This window comes from Lepidochelys kempii, chromosome 1 (genome assembly GCF_965140285.1).
Source record: "Lepidochelys kempii isolate rLepKem1 chromosome 1, rLepKem1.hap1, whole genome shotgun sequence".
In the NCBI taxonomy this organism is placed as follows: Eukaryota; Metazoa; Chordata; order Testudines; family Cheloniidae; genus Lepidochelys; species Lepidochelys kempii.
The window spans coordinates 187,315,047-187,328,748 of NC_136380.1; the positions used below are offsets into that span (position 1 = coordinate 187,315,047).

General features: G+C 46.7%; 1 protein-coding gene across 8 annotated transcripts in view; it reads left to right on the forward strand.

Annotated features, from left to right (window-relative positions):
- Window positions 1-13,702, forward strand: part of POU2F1 (POU class 2 homeobox 1) — a 181,965-nt gene that overhangs the window by 50,229 nt on the left and 118,034 nt on the right. Inside the window, exon 1 of one of the 8 annotated variants that reach the window (XM_073304779.2) lies at window positions 2,020-2,433. The exons of the other annotated variants lie outside the window; for them this stretch is intronic. Coding sequence (XP_073160880.1) covers window positions 2,412-2,433 — 22 coding nt within the window. The 5' untranslated portion in view covers window positions 2,020-2,411. Of the gene's footprint in view, window positions 1-2,019; window positions 2,434-13,702 lie in introns of those variants that run through there. 8 annotated transcript variants of the gene reach the window in all.

Sequence of the window (13,702 nt, forward strand, 5' to 3'; positions counted from 1 at the left end):
ACTAAAACCTCTCCAACGCAAAGGTTGCAAGGATCTACAACCTATCCTGAAGGACGATTCCTCACTCTCACAGACCTTGAGAGACAGGCCAGTCCTTGCTTACAGACAGCCCCCCAACCTGAAGCAAATACTCACCAGCAACTACACACCACACAACAAAAGCACCAATCCAGGAACCAAACCCTGCTACAAACCCCAGTGCCAGCTTTGTCCACATATCTATTTAAGGGATACCATCATAGGACCTAACCACATCAGCCACACTATCAAGGGCTCATTCACCTGCACATCTACCAATGTGATATGTCATCATGTGCCAGCAATGCTCCTCTGCCATGTACATTGGCCAAACCGGACAGTCTCTACGCAAAAGAATAAATGGACACACATCTGACATCAGGAAACATAACATTCAAAAACCAGTAGGAGAACACTCCAATCTCTCTGGGCATTCAATAACAGACCTAAAAATGGCAATTCTTCAACAACAAAAAAACTTCAGAAACAGACTCCAGTGTGAAGCTGCAGAAGTGGAATTAATTTGCAAACGGGATACCATCAGATTAGGCCTGAATAGAGACTGGGAGTGGTTGGGTCATTGCAAAACCCAAACTTAATTTCCCCAATACTAATTTCTCCCTACTGTTACTCACATTTTCTTGTCAACTGTCTGTAATAGGCCACTCTCTTACCACTTCAAAAATTATTTTTTCTATTTTGGTATTCTGCTGTTAATTGATTTATCTTATTAGACTGACCTCACACTTGGTAAAGCAGTCCCCATCCTTTCATGTATTTATATCTGCTCCTGTATTTTCACTCCATGCATCTGATGAAGTGGGTTCTAACCCACAAAAGCTTATGCCCAAATAAATTTGTTAGTCTCTAAAGTGCCACAAGGACTCCTCGTTATTTTAACCATTATCATGCCTCTTCTCTGAACACTTTACAATTTATTGACATCCTTCTTGAATTATGGACCTCAGAACTGTACACAGTATTCCAGCAGAGGTCACACCATTACGAAATCTAGAAGTAAAATAACCTCTTTGCTCCTACTCAAGATTTCCCTGTTTATGTAGCCAAGAATCGCATTAGCCCTTTTTGGCCACAGCATCGTAATGGGAGCCCATGTTCAACTGACTGTCTACCATGACCGCCAAGTCATATTGTCTTTAGCATAAAAGTATTTCAAATATCTGTATACACTGAAACAAGGTTTTTCTTCAAGTCCCCAGTGGATAGCTACCCAAGTATAATTTCACTTTCTTGTTCTATTTATCAAATGTACTTTGTTTCTTTAACTGTACAAAATGCTTTAAATAATATTGACCCATATCACTTGGAGGACTCAACCTAAATTCCACTTTTAAAGGCCTCAATAAAATAATCATGCTAAACCTTGTCTAGATTAGGATAAAAGGAGTTTATTAAAAAAACAAAAAGAGAGTGGGAGGTAGAGAACAGGTTTTAAAACTTTAGTGTAGACAGAGCAAGTTGTATTTAAACAAGTGCTCAGTCAATAGAAATGACAGGTTTCAGAGTAGCAGGCGTGTTAGTCTGTATCCGTAAAAAGAAAAGGAGGACTTGTGGCACCTTAGAGACTAACACATTTGTTAGAGCATAAGCTTTCGTGAGCTACAGCTCACTTCATCCGATGCATACAGTGGAAAATATAGCGGGGAGATTTTATTTCCACAGAGAACATGAAACAGTGGGTGTTACCATACAGACTGTAACAAGAGTGATCAGGAAAGGTGAGCTATTACCAGCGGGCGGAGGAGGAAGGGCGGGGGGGGACACTTTTTGTAGTGATAATCAAGGTGGGCCATTTCCTGCTGGTAATAGTTCACCTTTCCTGATTGCTCTTGTTACAGTCTGTATGGTAACACCCATTGTTTCATGTTCTCTGTGTATATAAAATCTCCCCACTGTATTTTCCACTGTATGCATCCGATGAAGTGAGCTGTAGCTCACGAAAGCTTATACTCTAACAAATGTGTTCGTCTCTAAGGTGCCACAAGTACTCCTTTTCTTTTTTCAATAGAAATGAACTCTCTCTCTCAAAACAGTGGAGGGGAGTGATTTCCATGAGAAGTCCTTCACCTAGAATTCACTGCCAGCCACTCCCAACATTCGGACTATAAAGGGTTTTTTTGGTCAAACTCAATGCCTCAAACTGTATTTGGAAACAGATTACAATCCAATATGGACTCTAGAACACAGACATCTTGTGTGAGACAATATTAAAATATGTTGCTGCATTCTATACTAGCTAAATTTTCTTTTGCTCTTCAGGTATAGTTCCATTGCAGTAATCCAGTCTGGAAAGAGCAGTGATGGAGGAGAGGGCTTTAAATGTTCACTTGCTTTTGGTGAATGAAAAGTTTTCCTGTCATGTATAGACACCTATGCCATACTGTTCTGCAGAACGTAAGCTTTCGTTTAAAAAAAAAAAATCTATCCCAGATGGTTGCAAACATAACCTTTTGAGCTATAAAATGAATGTGCACTGAAGCAGATTTGTCATGCTTTGTCTACAGATACGCTACTCCAGTGCCTCTACCACTGCTCACAACTTTGTCAGATAGTGGCAGAGTAAAGTTAATAAGACTCGTTAGTTTCATATTCAGAACCTTGTGGGGAGCAGAAAAACCATAAAGAATGTCAATTTCATTCTGCAGGCATTCTGGGCCTAGCACCTTTTCAAACGATAACTCATAATTAGCGCTGCTGAGAGCATAACAAAAGGTTGACTATGCACAGCAGAACCAAATGTTATTTTTAAAACTATAGGAAATACCTTTCAGTTTTCCTTAAGCCATAGCCATATGTTTGTTTATATACTGGATAATGTAATCTGTTTTCAGATACTAGCTACTGGAGTATTTCTCAAGGTAGGGCAAAATTAATTTGACTTACAATTGCAATGGAACAATGTCAGTGGTGGAGCTTTTCTCCTTCTGGAGAATAGTGCCATTTATTAGTTTATGTAATCTGTACTGAAACCCAGACCTCATGGAAATGTGTGTTCTGAAGCTTAATACACTAATGTTTGTAATATGCTTTGAGCTCACCTGATGGAGAGTGCTTTAGAAGAGCCAACTACTATTGCTGTTTCAGATGAAAATTAAATGTCTGTATTTGAGCATGGGCCATTTAACAGGATGCATATTGCTCCAATTAAGTTTGGGGCGAGTTTCCCTGCTGGTCTATTTTGAGACTTTTTTTTGCCCAAGGAAAAACTTTAAAAATAAATTTATGTTGAGTGGAGAAATTTTCGCCTCTTCTCTGCAATGAAAAATACTTTCCCATGGAAGTTGAGAAAAGTCTGGTTTCAAGACCTGCCTCTAAGCTAATAAAATTACTCTTCGGGTCATCAAGGCTACAGAGTATGCCATGGTGTCAAACGGACTCCATACCATAATTTTTAAAAATTTTTTCCTGCTCTATAGAAAACTGATTCTTTGAAATTTGCCCTCCTAGTGCAGTGGTTTTCAAACTGCAGGTTGTGACCCAGTAGTGGGTTGCGACCCAGTACTGGGTCGCAATGGCTGTGGTCAGCACCACCGAAGGGGCTGTTAAAAGTCCCATCAACAGTGCTGCCTGGCTAAGGCAGGCTAGTCCCTACCTGTTCTGACACCGCACTGGGCCCCGGAAGTGGCCAGCAGAAGGTCCGGCTCCTAGGTGGTGGGGCCACAGGGCACTGTGCGCTGCACCAGCCCTGAGCACCAGCTCCGCACTCCCATTGGCCAGTTCCCGTCCATGGGGAGCTGGTGGGGCGGGATGGTGCCTGCGGGCGAGAGCCTTGCGGAGCCGCTGGCACGCCTGTGCCTAGGAGCCAGACCTGCTGCTGTCTGCTTCTGGGGCGCAGTGCAGTCTGCAGGACAGACAGGAAGCCTACCTTAGCACCCCTGCTGCACTGCTGACCGAGAGCCACCCAAGGTAAGCCCATGCCCCAACCCTGTGACCCAATCTCCTACCCCAGCCCTGAGGGCCCCCCCCAAATCCGGAGCCCCTTCCTGCACCCAAAATCCCTCATCCCCAGCCCCACCCCAGAGCCCTGACCCCTTCCCACATCCTGAACCGCTCATTCCCAGCCCTAGCCCTGAGCCCCTCCCACTCTCCAAACCCCTCATCCCCAGCTCTGTTGTGTCGTGGGCATCAACAATTTTCTTCAACTGGGTTGCAAAAGAAAGTTTGAAAACCACTGTCCCAGTGCATACTGTTTTAGCCCTTGTATCAAGCATTTCTGTCCGTCCTTTGTACCTCCTCTGAACCCTAGAACTTTTTTTTCTTTGCATTGACCTTGGTTGACTGCACATTTATGGTGCTAACAAGCTAGATTTCAGAGACACTGGGCTGTTCTTCAAGTTGAAGGTGAGATGCTGTGAAATAAGTGCCCAGTTTATTATGGGATGGCAGAGACAAGGAAAAGAGATTTGAGAGGAGGGAAATTGCTGTCTTTCCATATAGCCCTAACCAGCAAAGAAAGAAAAAAGAAAAAGTATGAAAAAGGCTTTATGCTTGTTCTCCTTGGGAATACATTTTAGTTGTTAATATTTCTATAGCTATTTACAAACATTAATTTAGATAACTAGTTTTATTGCGGTACTGTGGTATACTAAACTCACTTTTTTATTAAATGCACAGTAGCATGTCCGTATTTTTTTTTTTCTTCTGTGAAAGACAGAGTACAGGGTTTCAGATTACTGCTCCTCAAAAACAGGCAAACAGCATTTAAATCACTATTCTGTGATTTTTAAAACCATCCTATCAAGGAAATTTAAGGGATGTAGTAACCACTATGTAAATCGACTGAGAGATTGAGGAAAAACAGCGTGACATTAACATTTCTTACCTGTTTTTGGCTATGAACCTTCCCCAAGTTGGTCCTGCATCAGATCTTGATCAACCTGATCGTAGGATGAGGTGAGGTGGTTCTGGGAGGTGCTGAATGAGGAAGGACATTTTCAGGTATATGTGTGGGAGGAAGCTTGTACAAAAATAAAGGTCTGTGGAGGAGGACTGTGAATGCTGATGGAAATATCCCAGAGATAATGGAAGGTTTTGAGTATGAATGGGGCATCTCCATCTATAGTGGGGTTATTGATAGAACTCAGTTGCCTGTTCTGTGGCTATCATAGAACAGGAAGGGACCTCGAGAGGTCATCTAGTCCAGTCCTTTGCAATCAAGGCAGGACTAAGTATTATCTAGACCATCCCTGACAGGTGTTTGTCCAACCTGCTCTTAAAAATCCCCAATGATGGAGATTCCACAAAGTCCCTAGGCAATTTAGTCCAGTATTTAACCACTCTAACAGTTAGGAAGTTTTTCCTAATGTCCAACCTAAACCACCCTTGCTGCAATTTAAGCCCATTGCTGCTTGTCCTATCCTCGGAGATTAAGAAGAACAATTTTTCTACCTCCTCCTTGTAACAACCTTTTATGTACTTGAAAACTGTTGTCATGTCCTCTCTGTCTTCTCTTCTCGAGACTAAACAAACCCAGTTTTTTAAATCTTCCCTCATAGGTCATGTTTTCTAGATCTTTAATCATTTTTGTTGCTCTTCTCTGGACTTTCTCCAGTTTTGTCCAAATCTTTCCTGAAATGTGGCGCCCAGAACTGGACACAATACTCCAGTTGAGGCCTAATCAGCACGGAGTAGAGCGGAAGAATTACTTCTCATGTCTTGCTTACAATACTCCTGCTATAATACATCCCAGAATGATTTTTGCTTTTTTTGCAACAGCATTACTCTGTTGACTCATATTTAGCTTCTGGTCCACTATGACCCCCACACCCCTTCTGCAGTACTCCTTCCTAGGCAGTCATTTCCCATTTTGTATGTGTGCAACAGGTTGTTAAGTACAACAGTATATCAGCTAATGACTACTGATTTTTTTATGCTGCAATTCTCTGATGGCCAATAGCTGCATATTTCCATGGTCTAGCTGAACAGCTTTTTAAGAGCTCATGTCTATGAGAAGGAACACAGACTGTAACTGGGTGTTCTAGCTCTTGAAGGCTTCTTAAGGGATCTCTTGGTATAGCACTACCCTATTCCAGAGTTTGCCTCTTTAAAAAATACCTTTATAACTGTGGCAGAGGAGATGGTCACACTACAGGAGAAGGTCTTGGGGAGGTAACGTGCAGTTTGGAGAGAAACCTAGACTGCAGACTCTGGTTTTAAGGCTTGAGAACAAAGTCCCACAAGCTGTACTGATCATGGTTGAGGAACACGGCTGACTCAGGTTAGTTCCCAGCTGTTCTCTCTGTAATCCAATGGAGCAAGATTGCTGGAAAATGTAGTTCCCTGACAGTCAGGTTGTAATCCTGGATTAGGGCAAGACATTTGGGGTAAATATGCTGGATTTGAACGCTCCCTTTGCTTTCAGGTGGAGAGACCTGGAAGGAGGTAGATTGTGCAGAAACCTGAAACCTAGGGGCAAATGAATCCACTTTGTTTTTGCTTTTGAATGGTTTTGAGGCAGACGTCTTTTGAGGAAAATCTGATCTACTTCGTAAAAAAAAGACGTAATAGCTAGAGTTCCCGTGTTTGGCAAACTTGAAACAAAGCCCTGTCTGAGGAAGTTATTTTGTATTTTTTAAATTCCATCAGCATGGCTTCGGTCTTTATCACAGGGATGCTCTTCTCACAACACACTCTGGACACTGACATAAGTGTGCTCAAAAAGTGACTTGGTGAACTTCCTTAACTGATCCATTGTCTAGTGTCAGTCAGATTCAAGACTCACAAAATTTGTCAGACCACTCTGTTTATTAGCAAAGCGCTTTGCCAATGCACCCAGATATGTAAGCCTCCTGCAAAAGCTCAAGCTAACTTATTTAAACAGATAAGGGAAAGCCAATTTAACATAAGAGACAAAAGGAAGCAGAAACGGACAAATATACATACATATCTTATTTGCATACTAACGTTTACCAATCTCCTAGCTCAGTAGGAGCTCTAAGTTAATTAGTTTGAGGACCCATTGTCTCACACTCCTTAACGTTTCTCTTCCTGACAACTATATTTCAACAAACCCTTCAAGCAGCATTTCTTTAATGAATTATAATTTCAATATAATTCATTCTACTTTCACACTAGTAAAACGTAACCAGGTTATTCCAACAGACAGGCATCCTTAAGCTACCTCTTCAGGACAAATAACGGCTGAATGTGTCTTGGGGTGAGGTGGAAATGTCTACCACAACTGCCCCTGCATCTTGTTTTGATATCTTGCTTTTTGACAATATTTATGATAACTTGGGGAAATTTTCTCTAGTGGAATGGGTTGAGGAGGTAGAAAGGGATACTACATTTCACAGTTTGAGATTTCTGGGATGAAGGAGTCACACTACTGTCATTACCAGGAAGGGTAGTCAGGTAATGTACAATCATTGCCAGTAAAGTAGTAGCAAAGGAAAACTATTAACTGGCATCCATTGCCAACAGCAGCTGCTGTGGCCAACAAATATAGTGTACTAAATTACTCTAGTCACCAACTTCCCTACTTATGCATAGCATTTAACTATTACGTCATATTTTGTATGTTGGGGAACTTTGACAGTGTAATTATCAACTACTTTGCAGTACTTCCTTTTTGAAACTCTTTAATGCATTCCAGATGTTATGCAGTTTCTTTAAGATGAGTAAAAATGGCAGGCATTTCTAATGGACACACAGTGAAGTTCAGGAAAGAAATACTGTATAAGTTAGTTGGGGTTGCTTGGTCAGGGTAGCCTATTTTGATGTGTGTGACAGCTGTGATTATGATATAAGGAGATCTATATTTTGCACCCTCCAATGCATGTGAGCAAAGGGAAGAGCTGCATGTGTATCTTCAGCATCAAGTATTTATAATTTCAGTGTAGAATCTCGTATGTTATATAATTATCAGGGTAGAAGTGTTTTATTACACAGGGTATTGTCAGGAGCAAGCTGGGTTATGAGAGCAGTCTATGCATTTGTTATCTGCATGCACTGTAGGTGCACTGTAGGTAAAGTGAGTGTGGTCAGTGTCCGGTGTAACTGTACTGAACGGTGGAGGCGGTAGAGGTGTGTCTGAGAGATTTGTGGATTAGTTTGAGGTGTGTGACATGTGACTGATGAGATCTATATTTTCCACCCTTTTGTGTGAGAAAAGTCAAGAGGTGTATACGTACCTTCAGTGTGCTGTATGCATCATTTCTGTGTGGAGTTGTGCAGGTTTTGTTGTTAGCAGGACTTAAATCCTTTAATATAAAATATCCTGTCTGCAATAAGGTGGAATATGAGAGGATTCTAACACTTCTTAATTAATGATGGTTAAATGAAAGTGAGATGGTATCCTGTCAGTAAGTGTATTAATAGAGTTGTAAAAGGCTGTGAAGTGGTTCTTACATTGTATGCATGTGGTATTCTTTCTGGGGAATGGGCAACCTGTGAGAGTGTACGCCAGGATCTGGAACCTCCTGAATCTTATAGCGCCAAGCGCCAGTGTATGTGTTTGAGGCATTGCTTGAAGAGAGTAGGGGGTGTCATGGGAACTCCCCCCCCCCTTTTATCAGGGTTCCCCAAGGTTCTATGCTTGACCCAGTGCTTTAATAACTCTATCAGTGATCTGGAAGAAAATATAAAATCATTGCTAGTAAAGTTTGTAGATAACACAAAGATTGGTGCAGTCCAGATTGCCTTGTTAGCTTGCCTTAATCTAATTTGCATTTCATTTCAGTCAAATTCAAACTCGTGTCTAGGAACAAAGAGCACAGATCCTACTTACAAGATGGGGGATTCTATTCTGGAAAGTAACAACTCCAAAAGGATTTTGGAGTTGTGTTGTATTCAGCAGGTAATTCAGTCTTCCCAGTTAGAGGGTTAGCGTGATTCTTGGATTATAAAGAGGGAAGTATCAATTGGGATTAGATAGATGATGATGGTACAATACTACAACTGGTAAAACCATTACTGGAATACTGTGTCCAGCTCTAGTATCTTTTAGTCCCCAAAACTGAGGCAAAGTTCCCTGTCTCTGTGACAGACATCTCAGTCTGCACACTGGAGGTCTCCGGCTGACAGACCTAGATCACTGGCACTGCGTTCAGTCTCAGTCGATTAGACACACGTCACCCAGAGGGAGACATCGATCACCGTATGCCTGGTGCCAGTTGTCCTGGGTGCTGACTCCATGACAGAGATCCCAGTCTCCCAGACTCCGAGAACAATCTCCGGGCAGTACTGTTCTCCTCACTCCCAGCACTAATCCCCAGGAAAACAGTCCTACATGAAGCACCGCTCACCTACAGCAACAGTTAGCTGTCAAACTCAGTCATTGATGGTCCAGCCATGGCATCCAGAAGGAGATTCTTCTAGGTTAGATCGGAAGGCAGCAGTGGCCATGTGGGCACCGGAGACTGGATCAACCTCCGCGATGCCAACCTGGCAGCAGGGTCAATGGCCTGCCCAGTGGCCTTATTGGAATGTGTGGGGCATGCTGTTTATGCTGATACCCTTCTTGCACCACACTCCAGTGACACTTTGGAAAAACAGCCTCCGGCACTGATGGCACCAGGCTCAGTGCATGGAGTGGAATTGGACCCCGGGGTAGAGGAGTGAAAACCCACCCCTAAAGCCCCTTCCCCACAAAGGAGGATGTGCCAGGCCCTCCCCTAGTGTTTCAGTCATCCTCTTTGTCACCCGACTAGGCAATGGCTGGACCATCACATGCAAGATCACTGGATGATTTCCAAGAGCATCAAGCCCTGCTCTGAAGGGTGGCCATGAACTTGAGCTTAGAGGTGGAGGAGATGACGGAGCAGTCGGATACCTTGTTTAATGTGCTCTTGGCAGCAGTCCCCCTCGAGTCATGTTGCCAGTACACGAAGGTGCCCTATGAATAGCTAAAGCCATCTGGCAAATTCTATCCTCCATCCCTCCCACCTCCAAAAAGGCTGAGAAGCAGGATTTTGTCCTGGTGAAGGGGTTCTAGTACTTCCATACTCATCCTCCCCCAGATTCACGGGTGTCTCTGTGACCACTGAGAAGGACAGGCAGGGGCAGATCAGTTCTGTCCCTGAGAATAAAGTGGCAGAGAGGCTGGACCTTTTTGGAAGGAAGATTTATTCAACGGCCAGCCTTCAATTCAGGGTGGCAAACCACCAGGAGCTAGTCGGAAGATATAACTTTAATCTGTGCGACTCCCTCAGAAAATTTAAGGACTCTCTACCCCAGGATTGTCCCAGGAGTTCATAGCTGAGGAGGGCAGGACAGCAGCTACATGTTCCCTCCAGATGGTCTGGGACACAGCCGACACGCTGGCCAGGGTGGTCGCATTGGCCATGGTTATGAGGCACAGTTCATGGGTTCAAACCACAGGCCTGTAACAGGAGATGCAGTCCTCCATTCAGGACCTCCCATTTGATGGGAACGGTCTCTTTGCAGAGCAGATGGATGTGAGGCTGCATGGGCTCAGACCACGCCGCAGATGTTGAGGAAACAATTCAGGCTGCCCTTGCCTCCTAGGCTTTGGCTGGCTCGCCAGGGCTCTGCAAGGAGAAGGGACAGACACGCAAAGTTCAGTCATCACCATCCCTCCACCTCCTGCTCACCAGCTTAACCTAGCCCAGCAAAACACCTCGGGGGCCAGAAGCGCTCCTTTGATGGTACACTGGATGGTGCACCAGTCGCTTTGGATCCACCTTACCCCTTTCTTGACCATTTACATCCCTTCCAACTGGCCTGGTCGCAAGTCACATTGGACCGCTGAGTGATAGGAATCCTATCTCTGGGCTACACCTTGCAATTCTTGGCTATACCCCCTTCCCACCGTCCTTCCCCATCCCTCTTCAGGAACCCTTCTTATGAGCTACTCTTTGTTCAGGAGGTCGAGAACCTCTTGCAGCCAGGGGTGGTGGAGGAGGTTCCTTGGGAAATGAGGGGAAAAGGGTTCTACTCCCACTGCTTTCTAATCCCAAAAGCAAAAGGGGGCCTAAAACCCATTCTGGACCTGCGGCAACTCAACAAATATCTCAAGAAGTTGAAGTTCTTCTTTGAGTGCCTGTTCACATCCATTCCACATTAGGTGTGCGCGCCGCGTGCACGAGCGTTGGAAACTTTTTCTCTTAGCGGCTCCCGGCAGGTGGTGCCACTTCGCCGTGCATATATACCTCCTCCAGTTCCTTCTTGCCGTCTGTGGTGGTGTTGGAACAACCTCTCTCTCTCTCTCTCTCGTAGAAGAGCAGTGCCTTAGCCTTTTCCTAGTAGCTGTTATCAGTTAGTTAACATACCTTTATTGTGGACACTTAAGTGATTAGGTGCTTGGAGGCTTCCAGCCCCCGGCTTGGGCTGCAGTGCATGCCACAGGCCCACAGCTTCAAGGCTTGCGCAACGTGCCACAAACCTATGCCAGTTAGTGACCCCCACGACTCGTGACTACATCGCCTGGGGGACGGACATCAAACTGAGCGGTGTAGGATTTGCAAGACGTTTAGGCCAAGAACAAGGAAAGAAAGAGACTTTCATTTAAAGCAGCTGTGGATGGAGGCCACATTGCAGACACCAGGCCTGGAGCGCCCGACGTTGGCTCAGGCTTCCTCGGTGCATAGTGCCCCGGAGCAGTTGAGAGACTCGGCACCGGCTAAGCACTGTAAACTGTCGGCCCCAGAGCACCAGACTAGGCCCCGGCACCGCTCGTCCTCCCTGGTGCAGCCCCCGGCACAGCTGAAAGGAAGGTGCGGTTGTTTCCTACACAGGAGGCCAGCACCTCCCAAGGCCCCGAGCGCCGATAAGAGCAGGAAGGCTGCGGTACCGGCGCCAACACCGGTAGTACTGGCAGCACAAGCCCCACTGAGCCCAGACCGAAGTGAGCTCAGGGCGGATGATGGGCTCGAGGGCATAACGGATCAGCCCTCCATGCCTGGCACCTTTGAGGCTGCAAAGGACCTCATCGAGCTGTCGACAGCGAGCCTCCTCCCATATAGGGAGAACCCTTCGGCACCCATGGCATGGGTGCTGTCAAGGGGTAAGCCAGCAATGGTGTGCCGCTCGAGGACACCGTCCCCGGCACCACTCCCGGAGTAGGTCCCGGTCGAGCTCCGACTCCGCTGACTCAGTTACCAGCGGCCCAGAAGGAGGTTGCGGCTTCAGGAGTGGGTCGGCGTGAGGAAGCTCCGGAAAGGGCACACATCTCTCCGGCACCAACCAGAGACTGGCACCGGGAGGAGTTGAGACAGCCCTCTCCAGAGGGCTCTCACAGATGGTCCCGGTCCAGGAAATGCCAGTCCCAGTCCCGGTCTAGATCCTGGTCCCGGGGATACTGCTCCAGCCACTATAACTACCCGCACCGGGCCGCGGACAGCAGGGACCCTCAGGTGGGCTGGCAACCTCAATGGGGGCTGCCAGGCCATTGGCCCTTCTGGACTCCCTGGGCCTATCAGGAGCACCTAGGGGCCCCGTCCAGGGCAAGTTACTTGGTGCAGCGGTCCCAGTCCCCGCATCGACGCCAGAAGGTGCCGGAGACTACAGTATCCAGGCCTCCAGCATCCCCCCAGGATAAACTGGAGAGACAAGCACCGAGCGCGGTGCTGTCCAATGGACTCCAGTCCCGGCCCTAGCCGGAGGCCCCTCCCATGGGAGAAGGGGAGGAGGAGGACCGGCCAGAGGGGGTCGAGCAGCAGCTAACCTCCTCGTCATCCCCTGATGAAGCGGTGGCGGGTACAGCAGTGTCCGGCCCTCCACCAATAGACCATAGAGCCCACCAGGAGTTGCTGCGCAGGATCACCCAGAACTTGGGGTGGCAGACCTAGGAGGCGGTTGAGCAGGAGGACTCCATGGTGGACATTTTGAGCCCCGAAGGTCCATCCAGAATAGCGCTCCCACTCATTAAGACCATTCAGTCCAACTATAAGACCATATGGCAGACCCTAGCCTCCAGCGTTCCAACGGACAAAGGACTGGAGCGTAAATACTTTGCCTCATCTAAGAGCTATGAGTTTCTGTTCTGCCATCCGAGTCCATGCTCCCTAGTGGTCTCAGTGGTAAACGAAAGGGAGCACCATGGACAGCAGGCCCCGGCCCCTAAGGCCAAGGAGGCGAAACGCCTGGACCTTTTTGGTAGAAAGGTGTACTCATCTGGGGGCCTTCAGTTGAGGATTGTGAACCAGCAGGCCATCCTCAACAGGCATAATTTCAAGTCCTGGGTGGTGGGTGGGGAAGTTTAAGGACCTCCCGCAAGGTTCCTAACAGGAGTTCACAGCCCTGGTGGATGAGGGCAAGGCAGTAGCCAAGACATCTCTCCAGTTCGGCAGTTGCGGCGGCTAGAACAATCATGTTGGGGTGGTCATGAGGCACTTGGCGTGGCTCCAGGAGTCAGGCCAGCCACCTGAGGTCCAGAATACACTCCAGGACCTCCCCTTCGAAGGGTCTGGACTCTTCTCTGACCAGACAGGCACGAAGCTGCACAGCCTTAAGGACTCACGAGCTATGCTTAAGTCGCTGGGTATGCACACCCCGGCAACCCAGAGGAAGCCCTTTAAGCCACAGCCTCCCCCTCAACGCCAGTACCAACCTCGCCTTAGGCATGAGACTTACCGTAGGCGAGGCAGGGATAACAGGCGATGGCGCAACAACAGTGACAATAATGCTCCGGGCCAGAACCAAGGCCAGCACAAACCCAAGCCGGGCACTAAGCCAGGCTTTTGAAGGTGCACTCGAGGACAGC